General features: G+C 42.0%; 1 protein-coding gene across 2 annotated transcripts in view; it reads right to left on the bottom strand.

Annotated features, from left to right (window-relative positions):
• Positions 1-3,215: 3,215 nt before the first annotated feature.
• The window catches only part of LOC145439125 (zinc finger SWIM domain-containing protein 8-like), a 68,969-nt gene continuing 52,750 nt past the window's right edge, over positions 3,216-19,434 (bottom strand). For both annotated transcript variants that reach the window (XM_080316603.1, XM_080316602.1), the window contains exons 14-34: positions 18,767-18,943; positions 18,480-18,705; positions 17,974-18,104; positions 17,109-17,225; positions 16,404-16,516; positions 14,826-14,985; positions 14,691-14,766; positions 13,625-13,807; positions 12,497-12,689; positions 11,588-11,759; positions 11,203-11,340; positions 10,549-10,693; positions 10,263-10,486; positions 9,999-10,115; positions 9,824-9,920; positions 8,685-8,752; positions 7,586-7,918; positions 6,287-6,475; positions 5,964-6,105; positions 5,085-5,392; positions 3,216-4,432 (exon numbers count right to left, since the gene is read on the bottom strand). In XM_080316603.1, the coding sequence (XP_080172729.1) occupies positions 4,340-4,432; positions 5,085-5,392; positions 5,964-6,105; positions 6,287-6,475; positions 7,586-7,918; positions 8,685-8,752; positions 9,824-9,920; positions 9,999-10,115; positions 10,263-10,486; positions 10,549-10,693; positions 11,203-11,340; positions 11,588-11,759; positions 12,497-12,689; positions 13,625-13,807; positions 14,691-14,766; positions 14,826-14,985; positions 16,404-16,516; positions 17,109-17,225; positions 17,974-18,104; positions 18,480-18,705; positions 18,767-18,943 (3,402 nt within the window). In that variant the 3' untranslated portion in view covers positions 3,216-4,339. The remainder of the gene's footprint in view (positions 4,433-5,084; positions 5,393-5,963; positions 6,106-6,286; positions 6,476-7,585; positions 7,919-8,684; positions 8,753-9,823; positions 9,921-9,998; positions 10,116-10,262; positions 10,487-10,548; positions 10,694-11,202; positions 11,341-11,587; positions 11,760-12,496; positions 12,690-13,624; positions 13,808-14,690; positions 14,767-14,825; positions 14,986-16,403; positions 16,517-17,108; positions 17,226-17,973; positions 18,105-18,479; positions 18,706-18,766; positions 18,944-19,434) is intronic.

Genomic DNA, 19,434 nt, shown 5'->3' with positions numbered 1-19,434 from the left:
AGATGCAATGACCTCATCCAGAGTTTTCACTTTTTTTGCAGACGGTATGTTCTCATTCTGGCTGCAACCAACCTCTTTTTAATTTCTGCCACCCTACGGCGTTGCTGTTGAACGACTTTTCGAGGAGACGTGTGCGCACAGTAGCTGTGGTCGTGAAGAACTACTTCAGGTTCAGTGGTTTGTGCTTCATAATGCCGTTTCTTATCTGGAACTGCAGAAGGTCTCACTCGTCGGTTATTCGAAGCCTGAAATTTGTGAATTTTATGTTAACTAGGGCTAAAATAAAGGTATAGTAATTGGAACTCAAACTTCATAAATATATAGTCACTGTCTAGTGTCTACCGCACCTTTGGCCTCATATATTTTGGAAAATTCAGAAATCTTGTCGGCACCGCATTCGTCTTTAAACGAATTTCTCCCGCCAACACGGTAAATATCACTTTCTGAAAAATGATCAGAGCAGATGACCGACGATCTTGCTGGCTCCCAGTCTTTTCTTCTAATACATTCTATCCATCTGTCTTTCAGGGAATCATTGGTAGGGAGCTGCGTTGTAGAGAACATTGTATCAGTTCACAAGTAATTCTATTATACGAAGCACACCAAATTGACCATTCTTTGTTATGAACGATGATAAAAGTAGCAGGAACATATGTGAAATTATCTTGTTTGATTTAAATATATATGTTACTTTCTACCCCAGAAGGATAAACTATTAGGTAACCTTTTAAATCTAAAGCCAATTATAAACCTAAAAAAAACATCTTACGAGACAAATCGAACGTCTCGCACACACAAAGCTATAATGAACTCGACCAGGGAATTAGCAATTTGAACTTCAGTGTGAGCATCTGGCACCAGAAATATATAATTATTACTCAACTATATGCTGGACAAAACCGTGTGACCCTCAATTATACCTCTCCTTCTAGTCCTACCTCCAACCTTCACGACAATTTTAAGCAAGGATTGAGTACTAAGCTAGTTATTGGCTGAACTGCCCATACAGAATACAAACAGTGACCTGGCTGGTCATGCTATTACAGGTATACTGATGAACTGACATAGTGCTGGGACTGCTGATATAGTCTGCTCTGATCATACCAACATCCATATACTTGTGACAAAATGTTCTGGTATAATTACACTTTAACATGGCCTATTCATTAATGCTGTGGCTTATCTGGACATTGATTGACTGTGATGGTCAGGAGATATTAAAAATAGAAACTGATGCTTCTAAGATAGTCTTGCTGCCCTGCATATTCTGCCATTCACTCACCGGTGAAATGTTCTTGGATGCCGACGTTTTACCAAAGACTCTTCATCGCTACTACCATCGCTATTACTTCTCATATATGACTCCGTGGATATCTTTTTCTGCCTTTTACTGCACCCATAGGCGCAACAAACACTACCACCAAAACGAGATGTCTTCGACATGTCGAAATACACAGATAACACAGATATAAACACGAGATATTGGGCTGAAACAAATCCTGAATGTTACGATGATTATTCATTCAAAGCTCCATTCGTATAAAATACTACAAACCCAATACGAATCAAATATATTTTAAAACTGGACGTTTTTCCATAAGCGCCTGTACTAAGTCGTCCAGCCTATTCCCCACAATGCAACTGTAACATGGTGACAACGCAAATTTGCTTAGCCGGAGATGGCAGTAGTTCGGGGCTTGGTTTAACCCCTGTTGTGATTCACATCAACAATTTTACAATATGGCTCCATCCTGCGGCTGAAAGATAGCGCCTATCAAAGTCACTCAACCCATGGAAAACTGAATTTTTCCATGCTCAACCACTCATTCGTTTGCGAAAACCAGCAGCTCCAAGCACCGCAAGATTGCGATGCAATCAAAAATAGGGAGGAGTCGTAACGATCGACATGTTCAAGTTTCGGTTGGAGCACGTTTCGAACTATCGTAGGCTCGGCTCCTCCTTATACCTCGCAATCGTTACGGTCTTACGGAGTCTCTACGAAAATGTCCAGAGCCTGTCCTGACGGCCTCTAGTTTCTATCAATTCATAAGAGCCTTACTGGATCCCTAGTCTTCGCGTTTTTCTGCTGGGGTGACGCTGAATAGCTGAATGATCATATAAAACCTTAGCAATTTAAAACGTATAACGTCGTAGAAGTTCCCATTACCCAACCCGCGACCCATGCGCTCTAATTTATATAATTCGACACAATCTATCATTCTTTTTAAAATACCATTGTCAATTCATACTTTGCCGAAAGTGCAATGAATGAAGCCCTGAAAGCAATATTTAAGTTTGGTACCGTCAGTCATAGGCGAATTATCTTGTAAACCAGCAGTGTCTCTCATGTCGCGATCACAAATTAGTCTTGCGAGTATAAATCAAATTGTCTATAGAATGTTGTAATCGAGGCTGGGCGAACTTTCTGTCAGCGGCCACAGTCAACCAACATGTTGCGGGCCCAACAAATTCAAAGTTGATCAGGATAACGAATAGCCTACTTATACCTCAATCGTTTTTGTAGACAACCCACATACAAGTGACAAGAGTCCTATGACCTATATTACCCCTGCCCTTTATACAGATATATGAAATTTTGACTAAGCCAAAAGGAGTGTTTGGAGAGATTTATCTCTCATGTGGAAATCGTCGCAAAAACCACGCGAATGTTCCTATTTGTTGGCATAGCTTGTGAAGACTGTCATTGAATATGAAGCATTATATAGGCCACATTAGAGCTTTTATTACTGGCCTGTTACATTATTTAGTACTAGACTGGCGGGTATTGTTTCTACACCATCGCTCATGTTCCTCATTGCCCCAATTTCATGTCATTGGCGAATTTGAACGTTTCGCAGAAAAAAAACTTCAAAACAAATAAAATCAGAGCAGGAACTCTACCCAGTTCAGTTCGTCGATCGAATTTGTTGATCAACTTGATCATTTCATACACAAGTTAGGTAAACTACGAAGAGGAAGTAATCGCTTGCTCACCGACAGTCAAACTAACTATAACCAAAATAAACCTTTCCGCATATCCGAGATACCTGCGCCTTCAGTTTAATTCTCTTTGCACAATGCACCATCTGACAGCTATTGCCTTCGTAAAAGGAGTATGGCAAACCAGGGATATGTAGAACGCCAGGGACCGCACTTGAAACACATATATCCTCGAATCAACACCCCAAGCTGCACGGATACAGTTACAGAACACGTTACCGAAAGTAGAGTTTATTTATATTCCATTTTAGTTCGTGTCAAATGCCCAATTATGAAACGAAGAATGACATAGCTCTGTATATCACTTCTCAAATCAGGAAATATCTATCTTGTTTAGTTCATGACAAAAAAATAGTAGTTGTGTCGAAAAAATAAAGTGTTCACTTCACCCAGCATGACAAACACAAAAGAAACAAGTAATGAGGACTAAAGGTCGAAACAAGCCAGGAAGGTTCAAAGATCAATCAGTCTAGGCACATTAGGGGTCATGAAAGCACAACTCAATCGCCCGTGAAATAAATATACACTCACCACAGAACAGCGACAAAACGAAGAAAAAGCATTTGGAGGAGGGGGCAACATAAATTATAGCGGAAGAATTTGACAACTTCGTGCCCCTTAAACCATTTGTTCACCATAATGATGATGGTATAACAATGACCAAAGTCCCGTTCTGGCCACACCACAGAAGTGGGTGGAACAACTCCAACCAGAATATACACATAAAAACAAAATAATTGGGAACATATATCTGTTAACAGCATGGTATCATCACTGAGTATCTTACGGGGTTAAAACGGACACAGTTTAAGAAACGAAAAAATAAATAAGATAACAGGCACCTCCGTATTCAAAACAAGACTTACACTTTCTGTTAAAGAATCCCATAAGTGTTCCACCAGCTCTTATAAATAAAAAAGACAAACTTACCCATTATCAAGGAAAGAGCAGGGAATTTTTACATTATAATGACATGGTTATCATGGAGGCACAATCAACCATTCGTATTTTACACTCCAAAATCAACCTTGGACGCCAAGTTGTTCCAAGGCCGGGAGTAACATGGAAAATCGGATAGTCTGCCACCACATCAAATGATAAAGAACATATCGCCTGAACAGTGTGTTAAAAACCAACAGGATATCGAGACATCAAAATGTTCGCAAGTCGGACGACATAGAAAAAAAATCAGCAAAGATTGCCACTCAAAACGCAACGTTAACAAAATACCCATTAAAAGAAAGTCTGCGAACCGAATCACAGCGTAGCGAGAGATACATCAAGCATCAAATAACGTTTTAAAATATGTGGCCGCGACGTGTCGCGGTGTCACCGTCGTTCACGCTGACGTCGGCGGCATCGCAAGCCCCGCCACAATCTTCTGCCATAGCTCCTTCTTACAACTCTTCGACCGGCGTATGCTTTGTATCACCTGAAAATCGGCAGAAGATGTAATTCAGTCCTCGGCCAGAGAGAGTACCTAGGTAACAACTTCGACAACGAAAATCGTCCTTATCACTAATACACCGAAACATGCAGTACCGTGAAGTTGCAGTTTCGGTACTTTCTCTCTCACTAGAGTTGGAGTCGCAGAAATTCTGCAAAACCGTTTGCAGTAGGGCTAACACATCAAGCTGGAGTCAGAGCAAGTCAAAATGTTCCCGACTCCGTCTTCCAGTACTTTAAAACCAATCAAAATGCTCTCAAATGGAGAGGTGATCAAGGTAGTCATCGGTGGTGCTCAAGAAAAATTAGAAGTAACATTGTAAATTTCTACTTTAGTACAACTAGCGGTACAAGTGGGGTTTTCCAAGTAGAAGTAAATATTCTAGGCCTAGTTTCACGTAAAAAACAGTAACCGTAAGCACAAATGGTGGTATTTTAAAATCATAACCACTTGAATATGCAGCACATGTGCGCATAACCTACTTTGTAGTCTGAAAAAGTAAAAGTACTTCTTCACTGACCACGTCTGCTCAAGTGTCACTAAAAGGGTCGATGGTATGGAGATTGAGAGCGTAGCATAGGTTAATTAAATTGAAATAGGTTCGCAAATAGATGTATATTTTTCCAGGCACACCCACCTCGTTGAACTGCATCAGTCCGCCGGGCGTCATAAGAAATGCTGTCTTCGAGTTCTGCACCAAAGTGGCGAATTCATCATAGTCCGAGTGGTGCAGGTGATAGAGACGGTTGTGAATCAGATGAATGTACATCTGCATGCACTTCTGCACGATCGGCTGCAGAAAGGGCAGCCGCAGGTTCGAGCACGCCTGCTGGTGGTTGTTCATGGCCAGGTACTGCGCCGTTTCCACGGCTATGTCCTGCAGAAGGAACGGCGTGTGGATCGCCGTGACCGCGGCCAGGCAGAACTGATGGACGCAGTGACCGCCTGAAAATTCACAACGAAGGTTACATCATAGTTATCGCGACAAACGCTCTTCCATCGTCCTACTATATGTAACTAAGCTACGGATAGATGCAAATCACAAGACTGTATGGTTGGGCAACAGGATACGGCTAGCAATTTCTGGTGGCTTCGTAAACAGATGCGGTAATCAGACCTGGACAACTAGATAATTCTAGTGGTCCAGTTGGACTAATTCTAATCTAATCCGGGAGAAACTGTGTAGCTATAATTTTGATTCTAATTTAATTTGCAAATAAGCTAAAAAAATTTCTAGTTTTCCAACTCTGGTGGTCATGTCGTAGCTTGCAACCCGACCCTAGAGAAAAATAATTAAAACCGGTCTTGAACGGAAGCTAATGCCACGGTTATTCCGAAAATGTTAATTGTGATCCGGTCAGGGCAGTGCAAATACCCCGAAATTGGGATTATAAGTTGAACATCGCAATTGTTTCGAACAATCTGAGCCCCGCAATACAATGACCATAACAATGAAACCACTGAAACGCCCCTATCGCAACAACGCCGATTTCTAATTGGCTATTTGTAATCTTACCCAATTCAATGGAGAGCTTCAGCAGCCATTTGACGTTCTGAGTGTACGGCGGGTTTTTGGCATACTTCGAGTTCGGCCTTTCCTCGGTTCGTTTCGCGAGTAAATCCATCGCCAACATTCCGACCCGAAAAGCACATTGCAACTGAATAATAACAAGGTCAAGTTAATACAAAATGTATAGACAGTTTTCGGTATTCGATAATAAAATCACAGAACCATCGGTTTGAACTGCTTGGAATGTGAAGGGGCATCCAAACATTAACTCACTACCAGTACGAAATGAAACTTCGAAACTTGACCGAAGCTAACGCAGAGCTACAAACCCGATATGAGCTTCCGTGGTTCTGAATCGGCAATGCGCCGCTGGGAATCGGGGCGATCGCGGTCGCCAGTGAGAGAGACTGATGCCCGGCGTGATGCTGATGCGGATGCTGCAATGGCTCGGTTAGAAACGCCCCGTTGGTGGCGCAGTATTGCAACGCGTGGATCCTGTTGGAATGCTGCACCGGCACCTGAGAAATGGCGTTACTACCATTACATAAGAGTGTAAAGATGCGTATTTACACTTAGATCGATTAAGTGAGTGAGTGAGTGCGATTTTGGCCATCATAGCAATTTGATTAATATATCTCATATAAAAACTTCACTATTTACAATCAAATTCCAATAAGTTAAGAAACTAGTACTTCTACACCAACAGGTGGATAATGTACTTCAGAAAAATAGCTTTTCAGCATTGTCAACAAGCATCGAAAAGACGCATCTCGATATTCCAAGAACTATCACCAACGACCAACACCTACCAGTATGTCAAGCCTCGTCCCGCATTACTCCTTCAAGCTACTCGCTCAGGTATTTCCCAGACCTTTTGTTTTCTATTGGTACTTGGGCTACTTTTTTATGTGCCACCAAAACCAATCTACTTGTAATCAATCAGAAATTTAGATCATTGAATCCTCTCGTGAACCATCAGAAACTACGTTGACCGTCTCTGAATGCGATTCAGATGGTAGCGGTAAAGCAAAGGGGTAGGCCTACATACAAGAGTTACCGCTATGAAGTTAGAATGAGATACCTAAACAGGCGGTTCGCAACTTTTAATGCCAGTTCATCCTTGGCGTATTTGGGAACCATTCTTTACCGTCCAACAGACGCAAAACAAAAAGAACAATAAAAAGTTATTTGCGAGAATCGCTCTTGTTTTAGCGATTCATCAATAACAAAAAAACCTTGAATCGCGAGAATGATAGCAACAAAACACTGATCTAATATACTGAACAGACCTATACGCTCCATATTTATCGAGATCTGATATTTGGGCAAGTGTCGAAAATCATAATTATCATCTCAACGGGCATCATCAACTACGACGGACGCAAGTAACAAGCATTTGAGCACCGAAATTTACATTTACAATTTGAAGATTTATGTTTCAGATTTAAGAGGTTTGGTGACACGGAACGAAATGTCGATAACTATAACGATTAAGGGTGGAGGAAATCGAGCACCCGACTGATTTAAAGTCAGACTCTTATCTACAAATGAAAAACTCCCCTCTAGCGAGAAATCACCAATCCCAGGTTGAGAACCACTGCTTTAAAAATCTCCAAAACATGACTCACCAAATTAATCCCACCGGCATGATGGTGCAGCGTCGTGGACGCGTAAGGGTGATGCGAGTGGGGCAGCCCCGCCGCGGTCGGCAACAAATGCGGGGTCACGACATGGTGACCGGTCCCGCCCGGCGACGTGTATTGAGTGTCCATGACGGCGGCGATCTGGGACCGCGACGGCACCTGTGCCTGGCTGACGATGGGGGTGGTCGCGAAACCGGCGGCGGGGTGCAGCAGGGGCGGTCGAGGCGCTGCTTGGGAGATGAGAGCGACGGGTTGAGGTAGAGAGGAAGGGTGGACCGCGATGCCAACAGGTTGGTGTGGGTGCACGGGGTTTTCGGACTGAAAAAAAATATTCATCCGGTTGGTCTCACAAAATTTAGTGGCGACGTGGTACAGTACACTAATTTCTAACATGCCATTGAATAGCATATTCATATTGAAATGAACTTAAATATCTTTGGCTGATACTCGTCAGGGGTAATCGTCAACAACGGCTTCTTCAACAGTTGTTAACGCAAAAAGAGCAACGTAGAAAGATTTAGAATTCATATGCATATGCATAAGGAAATAACAGTTGATATCGTAAGACCTAAGTAGAAAAATCAACACCACATACTCTAGTATGGTCACAAAATAGCAATTTGCAATGCCCATAAATAATTTCAACATGTAGAAAAGAACCGACCATCGCTGCCTAGTGAAAGTGTTTGTTCAAGTGTGCAACACACAATGTGTCTAAACTAGTGTTAAGTCAATACTTCAGTCCTGTTGCATTAAGCCACTCTCGAAATGTTATCAATTTAAGACTAGAGAAGGTGTTGGGATCAAGTCATTACTTTCGAGTCGTCGGTGCTGTAAACTTTGATTCGAGTCAAGTCGAGTCTCAACTCATTTCGAACTTTTAAAGTCATTTCACGAGTCCAGTCATCTCTAATTTTCCAATTTCGAGTCCATGTCAACAAGTACTTCTAGTTTGTGTCGTTTGATTCAATGTACGAATACAGAGTAAGTCAATTCATCAAAAAACACAACTCGAGTCAACCCAACATTGCTGACAGACACCACACACAAAAGAAAATCAGCGCAAAACACAAAAATTTCAAACCTGGAACGTAACAACATTGTTCGGGTGCAGCACCATTCCAGCAACTGTTCCCGGTACATTAGCCGCTCCTGCATTCAGAAAAGCACAGATTGTCATTCTACCGTGTTCAGATCGCAAGATCGTGAAAATTTAATAACAATCCTAAGACACCAATAATGCGCTGCCGCAGAAGTACGTCATTTAGACTTCTATGAGGCCACGTTTGCCACGCAACACAAGCCGTCGCAACGTACTATAAGCTATTCTTCGTAAGAGAGGATTACGGGTTAGGCGATCTGCTAATGCGCCGTTTGGGTTGGGATTTCGGGACCAAAATTTGAGAATCCTGGGATCGGGATTACTTGGGATTTTTACTCTTTAATCCTGGGTTCAACAAAATAGGAAAATACGCATGCAAGCTACAGAAATTGATCAATTTTTTGTGATACTAAAGCAAAAACACAAGAGAACCGACACCGACAGTATCATCGTTTAGTTAGGCGCTTTCTGATTTGATTACTCTGATTGGCCTTTCTATTCCAAATTCGCACCTTTCCACACACCAATACAAAGCAGATCTGAACAGCATTAAGTTTGTATCAATAGGTCTGCCCGTTCACTAAATGCCCAGAAAGTAATTAGAAAGAGCTAACACAGAGTGATATGCTATCTCGAACGGCCATTTGGCTGATTCAAGAGTTGAAGTTAACAGTCAAGAAGTAAAACTGCTTCATATGATCCACCCTAGCTTATAATATCACAAATTAGGTGATTAATCGTGTAGCAAATTTAGAGATTTCACGGAACCGCTTCCGGTAATCTTGGATGCTGATTAGTCTTTCCTATACCTTGCAGCTTTATAATCACTTTATTATCATCATTGCTATGTCAGAATTGGAATTATTGTAATATAATATTAATTATCCCACTAATGAAGAGTGTTCAATCAGCTGATATTGTAACACAGCTCTAAGAGATGGCTCTACTTCAGCTGTGGCATATGATTTCTAGTGAACAAGGGATTTCCTGGGACTTCAACGCTATGCACCATCCACTCTGTATTTTCACAAAATTCCTTTCCTACCTCTACCCGAATGAATTTTTCTGTACCAAAGCCCGATTTCAAAACACCAAATCAAACACAGTGTAAAAGCACATACCTGTCGGAATCGACACTGCAAATGATTGCTGAGGAATGCTCGCTACGCTGACGGGCACGGCCTGGTGCGGGCTGTTGTTTCGCCGCTCTTGCATTTCCTGGAATTTATTTTCATTTGCAGAATTATGTAAATTTATTCACTAAACGAATAAAGGTACATAGCTAGCAACACATACGTTGTCGTGGAGCCATTGCCATTGTTTCGCGACGGCAAAGAGAACGTCGGGATGGACGCCACCACTTCGACCAGCCTGTTCTACCGCGATGTTCGCTTTTTCCAACATCTCTGAACCCTGAAAATATGCATCAAATGTCTGAAAACTCATCATTTCTGCCTATAAGGAGTTTAAATTCATAGCCATTCATCGTAGGAACACTCACAAGAGCATTCCAAAACAGTAGAAATATTTCATAACTAACGATAGCGTTGTGATGATTACCTGATCCCTGCACTGGAACAACGCCCTGCAGACTTCGTTCGGATTCACCGCGTGCGCGTGCGGTAACACGCTCAACGCCAACTCCGCCGCCACCTGCACCGTGGTCGGGTCCCGGCCGTGAGACGCACGATCGGCGAGACTCACCGTCTCGGTCGGGGTCAGGTGCCCCTCCCACGAGTCGACCAAAATCTGCAGGGACGCGCTGCCGATTTCCATCGCTTGCCCTACGAGATAACCATCAAGGTAATCACACGACATTTCGAGCCCCGCTATAAAAACGCCGTACCCGATATCCAGGATACGTGAGACGAATACGTCCGGCTGAGCCAGTTCGGGGAGACGCAGTTGTGCATGCCGAGAGCGTACAGCCCGATTTCAAACGCGGCTAGCAGCAGATTCCTGTTCACGCCGCTTTGAGAAGAGCTCTGAGGCTGTGTGGAGAACATAATTGTAGGAAAGGTCTAGCTTGATGGAAGGTATCGGAACACATCATATCCAGAGGTGGTCAGTAACACGCAGTGCTTCTACTTTTTCAGAGTACTCGGTAAGTGTTCCTACTCGCACTACTCGAGTGGCTATGTGTTGGCAAGGCTTTGCTACACTTCGGATTACTTTTGAGAGGGACATTCGGAGAGCTTCTTGGAGGTACAGAACTTCAATATACAATTGATGACTATATTCGAATGGAAATAAAGCATTATCTACTTCAATTTCAAGAAGCTTGGACATGTCTCAGAAGTCCCTTCTTTTAATTGTAATTGTGAAGAGATTAGCAAAGACCAGGTAAGCGAGCTACTTTAAAATGTGGTGAGGATCCAAACCGCGTCTTGCGCTAAACAAGTTTTCGTCGGATAAAATAACAAATTGAGGGAAAATTTCAAGCAGAAGTGCAATTAGAGATGCTGTAATAGAGTAATTTCGGGCCCTACGCCTCCCATACCTGCATGAAAAGGGATGTGCTGCTGTTTCCACCGGCCTTCACGAGTACCGTTTTGGCCAATTCGAAAAAGAAATGCGCGGTCGCCTCTGACGGTTGGTTCGGAATGTCGGGCACGCATAAAGCGTTCCTCCCGCGATTCTGTTGAAAGAATACCAATCAAGTAGTCACACACAAGACATTCAGACAACAGGCGCTTGGTTGTGTGCGATATGCATCCAATGTGGTTGAACTAAAATTTGAGTTCCAACTCAAAACCGGCCAGCAATGCAGATACTTGGATTTTCCCGAGACGTTAATCAAACCTCCAACCGTAATTGTTACTCAACCGTTAGCACTAACATGAGCCAGTAAGAGATAAGTAATCATTTCTGAGAACATTCCGTACCTTCATTCGGAAATTCCCGGACTTCGGCTTGCCGCCCGACCACGTGATGATATTTTGCTGGGCCACGTTCTGCACACTAGGTGGCGTGCTGTTCGACGCGTTCAAAACGTTCGGATTGGCCGACGGCGTGTTGGTATCGAAATCGTCGCTTTTCATTGAGTGATTACTGGAGCTGGTCGAATACAAGTCAAATTTGTTTAGTTTCAACACACGATTCTTCGCAAGAATTATATATATATTCAAACTTGAAACACTTTTTGGGTGCCACTTATCAAGAGTTATCAGCACACTGACGGGATCCAAACAGACTCAAAAGAAACTAATATGGCTGAGTGCGACACAACAATTAGAATCACAGGTCCGGAAATTCGCATTGTAACAATGTCAACACCAAACTTTGCAGCATACCGTACAATAAATGCAAAATCTCTACAGGTAAAAACGACAGACTACATACACAAAACGAAATAATAGGAAATTTGTAAGTTATACATAAAATCTTTTTGTTTACATATACTGGCTGGGTCAGTTGAATAATTCTGAATTCCAACACTTTCAAATGAAACAAGATCCATCCTTTGCAATAACAGTGAACATTTCATCATTATCACAAAAGGGGTTTTGAATAATAAATTTTTACGAACGCAAATATTTTCGGCTGACATTCATCGCAGGAAATTGTCAGCAACTGGCAGAGAATCACTGACGATTATCCCCCACTAGTGTCAGTTGAAAATATTCATGTTTATTTCAACGAATATATTATTTAATTGTATATTAAGGTTCTGTAGTACATTCAAAAGTCTCTTCAGTGGACTTTTTACTCAAATGCTAACCATGTGACCAATCGTGAAGTTTTACATTAAGCACGACAACATCAGAACGACATGTATAGAAATGAGAACGTACCTGTCGCTACTAGGACTGCCCGGGTGTCTTGGCACCCAGGCGGAAGACGGCGGAGCGGCTTTGCTGGTACCGGGGGTGTTTGCATTCGCTGCGTTTCCCGACGTTAAGTTTGCTGCGAATTTCCGAGTTAACCGTGGTGAGGTGTCGCTAAGCATGGCCTCCTCTGACGCAGAACTGTTCACGTTCGTTATACCTGAATACGGGTGGACGCATGACAGACTCGGAAGGGGTCGGTGTCATTTGTCAAGAACTGCGCAGATTGTTATGCTCCTGAATCTACAATCGCCAAGTTTGTTGTTGGAATGAGGATTATTCAATGCATGACACCCTTTCAGGTGAAAGTGCTGAAAATTTGTGTTTCTGAATTACAAGTACACCCACTAGTTTCTTATCCCGCTCGAGGTCGATTGTAAACAAATGTAGTTTCTTGTGGAAGTATTTTTAAATTACTGCCACTTATAACAAGTTCTAGTAGAAATATATCATATTTTGATATTGGCAGAAAATGTGTGCTTATCAGCAAAAATATGACGGAGTGGTTAAATCTGTTAGTGGCTAATTCTGTGACTTGGTCGGTCAAGCATAGGGGTTCTTAAACTTGAAAGGGCGATACGTCATCATGGAATTAGAAAAATATACTATTCTTTGAGAACGACGTCGTCAGTAGGACTGCGATTATCTTGTCTAGTCATCATCTTATTTTAGGCTTGATGTGACGACCTTTCGAACATCGCCTTTTTAAATTATGGGGGTACACGCAACCGCCCACAAAACTTCAGGAGGCCCGCGATTAAAAAAATTCAAGAACCGCGGGTTTGGTATTTGACAAATATTTTCAGATCATGGCAGTACAATATTGGTGAAAATGTAGAAAAGTTGTGTTTCCTGAATGACAGTTGGTCTAGAGATATCAAGTTTCTTACCGAGCTGGACTTTTGTTATATAAGATTAAGAAACCTACATAGGGCATACATTTATCATATGACTGCTCTTATTAGAAGTTCAAGTTTATAGCATGCCCATTTGACTGGAAGTACTAGTTCGTTACTCTAACTCAAGTTCTGATTGAAATATATTGTATTTCGATATTATCGGTATTGCACGCACACAAAATCGCCCGATACTCACAATGCGGCCTGCGCTTTTGCCTAACAGTCGGAGACCGCCATGACGTCTTAACGTCGCGTCGCTGCGGGCTACAAATATGAACGGGGTATTCCTCGTCGCAACTAGACGATTTGATATCTTCGTTGCCGCTGTCGATTCTCATTTGCTTGCTTAGGGCTGAAGCCATCACAGAGTCGGCGTCATCTAAACGGAAGACGGGTAATATCAGACACCTTTACAAATTCCCAAAATTACTGCATTGTTATTGTAGAACAGATTACTCCGTGACTCACTGTTTTGACGAGATATTTTGTGTGCCTTGCTATTTTGATTGCCACGTAATCACGACACTTGTTCTCTGAATACCTCTGCATCCTGATTTCCTCCATGACATCATATCGTCATATTAACTCTGCTACCGTGCTTAACCCAAACTTTGCTTCCAATTATAAGTAAACGAGTTGTCTAGAATTACCATCATTTATTCCTTGATCAACTCTTTCTAAAACCACTTCGTGTAGAGAGAAACAGCAGGTTTGTAATGACTCGACACGAGTCTTAAAATACGGAAATGTCTCGAATTGAGTCAATCTGTGTACTGACTCGACTTGACTCAAGTCATTGCGCATGACTCGGACAAAGTTATATGACTCGAGACTCAGACGGTCAAGACCGACTTGTAATTGTAATTTGTAATTTCGAAGAATAGTAATAGTAACCCCACTATTGGGATTTCGTGTATTAGTACTGGTACTTGAAAATTCGACCAGAAACTGTTGAAAGTTAAGAAAATTAGTATATTATAAATGGAAACTATTCGATATCACCTAACAAAGTTATAAAAAGTGGGTTTAAACAAGATTAAAACTGGAAACTGACCAGTCAACACAATGACTTGGCGAGTCATAATACTATGACTCGGACTCGTCCCTCTGCTCGATGACTTGGACTTGAGTCGGCTGCGAATTGAAAATGACCCGAGTCAAAACTATGACAGTGAGATTGACTTGTGACTCGGAGCCTTGTGACTTGGTTACAACCCTAACAAACAGCGTATGCATGCGGAACTCTCAAAAGTCTCCCTCACCAGCAAGTCTAGAATGGGAGTCATCCTCTTCACTACTGTCGTCAGCTTGCGTCGAAGAATTTGAGTCATGGACATTCTGGAACACACGAAAAAATTAATGAAAAATCATCGCTAAAATTGACAAAGCTAAAGCACCTGATATCCCATCCTGTGTACGATGGAAGTTTTGCATGCCGAACAAAATTTCGGGGGCAGAGCAGGCTGGAAGATCTTTTCCGGGTGTTTTGGGGGTGGCGGTACCCTGGTTGGGAGGGTCTGGGGCGGGCATTTTGGGGAGACGCTTCCGTGGTTCTTTCTGAAAAATGATATTTGTGGTGTTCATGTGAAATCCAGAAACCACGTCGATGGAACATTATTGTTTTTAAGAAACACATATTGAATTTTGTGCACTCGAGTGCAAGACGCACCAAAGTGTATTTTACTGAAAGTATTCAGAGATTGTCTAAGTCAGAGCTGTCAAACTCAACCTTCAGATCGCTCACAGGCTGGACCAGTCATGATTCCAAAACATTAAACTAAAATTCCCTGCCTTTGTTTTTCATTCCAATACGATTTCATCAAGCCTATATGCTCAATAGTATATTACATTATATTGTGGATATCGTCAGGGTTCTATATTCTACAGGTATATTCACTAGCAAGGGATTTAGTAAAAAAGCAACGATTGGCTAGTTGAATGCAGTTATAGCCCGACTCTGATGACAATTTGGTGTTCCTTGTACTATACTTCATGTGTTGTGTAAATGTCAGCCTGCCACAATAATTCCTTAGGCCAAAAATGGGGAGGAATTATTTCAATCAAACGGATGACACCGGGGGGAGCTTATATCTGCAGGTAATGCAAGAAAATTCCAATTGGTACTTCGTACTTGATAAAGTGTTCAGAAGTCTCTAACCACGAGGTAGAACACTTGAAATTTCAAATTTTGCAAAAAATTCCAACATAATTCAATTCGGTCTAAATACGGTACAGAGTTTTTGCATTTTTTTCACAAATTAGGTCATAACTGAAACTCTGGAGCTGAAACTGAAACTCAAGTCTATCAATAGTTACTGCTCAGTGTATAGGTCCAACTTTCATATTTGAGAATTCTGTCATGAACAGTCTTAACCATCCATGCCATCAAACTATCCGTTGGGATTGCCAGCATTCTGACTGCATTTGTGATATGACGATAAGGGTGGGCGCGAGATTTTTCATTATCAAAAAGGGGGGCGTGTCTAAAAAAGTTTGAGAACCGCTGGTTTGGACTATAAAACTGAAACAGTTAAGTAAAAGTGGATATGGTCTAAAATAAAAACCAGTTCAGTAGTGTAAGCAGGAAAAACCTTTCGGGTAGAGCCTACCCCGAACAAGCAGTACTTGGTTGCCGACTGCCTCTTAAAATATTACAATGGATAAGAAAGTTGGTGCCGGAAGTTTCAGACAAATCTTGCAGAGAATGTGTTTTCAATTTAGGATTATTAAACTCACAGGAAGTACCATTATTATGTAGTAGGCCTACTGGAGTATGCTAGTTGGATCAAGTCCAGTATTCCAGTTTAAGTATGCTCTTGACAAAGGAACAAGGCTTGCTACAAAACAAGCAACAACAACTGCGCAAACATTGTAATTATAGTAGCGGATGGTATGACATAATATTTACCGTGCGTACACAATACAATGCTGACGTGCCAAGCAATGAAAATCATCAAAACATAGTATCCCAGTACCTGTACGCATACGACGTTCCGTGAGAGCTCGAAGTCGACGGCGAATCCACATTGAATGCCGACTTTGCGTTCAGGTTAGGCGCCAAGGTTTTATCGAGCAGTTTATCTAATATCTGAAATTGATGTGTTATTATTTGCAGAGAAACAAATGTCGCGAGCTTGGTTCAATCTCAAGTGACTGAAACATCAGGCTCGTATTTATGAAGCAATGGGAGATATTATTTATAGTACACAAGAATGCGGAGCAAAGATCATGGCCAGCATAGCAATGAAGACAGGTCACAAATTCATATGTTGAAACACACACATGCAAATTTTAAACAATTAAAACAGTCGAAGAGTGTTTGACCAACCTATATTAAATATATGATGGGGGTCTTCAGTAAAATCTCGGATAGATTTCATATTTTCACGAAAATCATTTCCCTGGCCCACTTACTATTATCAGGCTCTTCCAATAAACACTGATTTGTTGTGACACAGGACACTTTTTATAACCAATTTTTCACCTTGAAGGGCAGCCAAATTGAAAAAAAAAGCAAGATACCCATATCAATGACAAGACAGTTAACAGTGCAATATGATCACTCGCCTACAATCGACGTGACATTTGAATATCACTCAGTCAGAACAAATTATATCCTGGACAGCTTTTCGACGGACCGCATTTCATGAGCACATTCGCAATCAATTGAATAAGAATACCATCTTGATCTTGGAGTGAGAATTCTTGAACTGAACGAGCAGCATGACGGCCAGGTCTCCTTTTTGACGGCGCGTGCCTTCGCATAAGAGCGGGTGTTCCGCTTCGCTGACGTTCATCTGCAAGAGTTCCCGATAAGTTAGTTTTATCGCCTCTGGTCGGCAATGATGGATGATAGAGGATGCCTCAAAATAACGTATCGACATCCGGCAATGCATTGGAATGGTGAGGACTCAAAAATGACGAGATTGTAATAAGAATTTGACAACGGGACTTGTCGGAGTAGTATTCGCTGGAGATGCTGGAGACATCAGATGAGGCTAGATTAGGTCAGGACACAATCCAGTATTAAGCTTCTAGCCGAGTACCTATGTGCCACCAATTATGATGTCATAACAGTAATGAGGACTTGGAAAAGTTCAAATATGTATCTTCCTTGCAGCGAGTCATCCGATATAATTTCGTATTCCAGGACCAGAACAATTTTGTAGCGCTTTGCGACTATTGCGAAAGCTGTTCATTAGGTTACTTGACAAGAATATGCACCATGAATAATCGTAGCCCCATGCAAAATGTTTTTCAATGCCACAAAACGCGTTTTTGAGGCTCCAATGATGGCAATAAAGCATAGAAACTATACTTTTGGCCGACAAATAAATATATAACTCCTCCTTGACTCGACTCATTCATTTATATTCAACTCAGATTTGAGTCAAGCCCTAGTTTAGATAGAAGATCGCGCTGCTTAGTAACGCTTAGTAACCAAGCTTACATCAATCCAAACACGCCGAAGCGGTCACCAACAAAATCTCAACACAACACGGAAATGAGCACACTGTCCCCAATCATTATATAGAGTCGCAGTACCTTATATCCCAAAGCAGAGACGGATGCCAAGAACCCCAATTCCCTATCTTGCTCCACGGCTTTACTTTCAACGCGAGCTTCGTATCTCGAATGGTTATTCTGCCGTCTGTCCTTGTCGTTACCGGTTTTACCTGTACAAAAAAGTTAATTCGTTCAAAAATCCACAGTCCAATTAAGAGTAGAAATAGGATGTTATATATTTTTGTCCTCGATGTTTTTGTGGCATATACACCGAGTCATGATATGCATACACATACACACGATCTGTGCATATGCATACCATGAGTGCTTGATGTGCATATTCTCCTGGACAAGGAAGATGCAGAAATAACCTTGTAATGCTCTCCAAGTCTTGCACCACCCTGCTATGCTATCCCGGAAAAGGCTACCGTCAAGCGGGGAAGCCATGGCTACCAGTTTTACTGCAGTTCTTTGGTCTGACCCGGCCGGGGATCAAACCCACGACCTACCAATCAAGAAGCCGTACCACCATCATTAAGCTTTACCTTGCAAGCACAGCGCGTCAAACACAAACATGGCGAGATGTAGAGGAAGAACGTGCTGGATGCTGGAATGATTGCCGCCCGGGGTAACGTGATTCATGTTGCTGTAATTATCGGCGTAGCCGATCAGACAGTTGGCTTTCTCTCTTAGTATCTCCAGCTCCTTGTCGGAGAGCGGAAGCTTTTTCATGATCGAGGTAATTTGCAGTTGCTTGTGAAACAGCTTAACCTGAACATAGATACAGAGTAGAGTGACGTAAAAACGGAATATAGTGAAGCATAAATCCAACCTCCATCGCTTTGCTGCTGGCTGGCAGACGCTCAAACTGCAGGCCGTACAGTCCGACTTGGAAAGCCAGGAGACGGTGCTCGCAATTTTCAGACAACACGTTGCAGAGGAACACGATTCTTTCGAAAGTTCGGTAGGCGTATTCCGTGCAAGACTTGAGCCAGTCTGGGTTTTTCGCCTGCCGTAAAAACGCCAGTTCAGTACCGGTAGCGTATAGTGGAGTGGTGTGGGGTCTTGATTTAAAAGCCGAGCTTGAAATTTTGATTCGAAATTTACAATTTTCAACTAGATTTGAATGCGGACTAGCAATTTCCAGTGGTTTTGTGAATACGTATCATTACCGGGTTCACACTGACATTTGGGCGCCTGATGAAATGAATTCGACAACACAACATTGGCTAAGGGTCAAAAGGATAAAAAACATTGACACATACACAGCATTTCCTGAATTGCTGTCACAGCACTCACAGGTAATGTTTTTACAGAATACCACAAACCCTGTTACGGAAATTAAGCAGGATCTGATAGCAGGATTTGTCAAAGAAACGGTTTCGTAGCTTGATTTAAACCAGACCTCGTTAGTTTAAACCCAGGAGTTTCAATACTACGACACAGATTCTGACAACTGACAGCTTCCAAGACATTACGATAACACAACTAACAGCCAAC

Source organism: Botryllus schlosseri, chromosome 5, assembly GCF_051294905.1.
Source record: "Botryllus schlosseri isolate E-star chromosome 5, Bs_hap1, whole genome shotgun sequence".
NCBI classification, from domain to species: Eukaryota; Metazoa; Chordata; class Ascidiacea; order Stolidobranchia; family Styelidae; genus Botryllus; species Botryllus schlosseri.
Note: the sequence above shows the minus strand (reverse complement) of the source record. Positions and strands in the feature narration are given on the sequence as shown.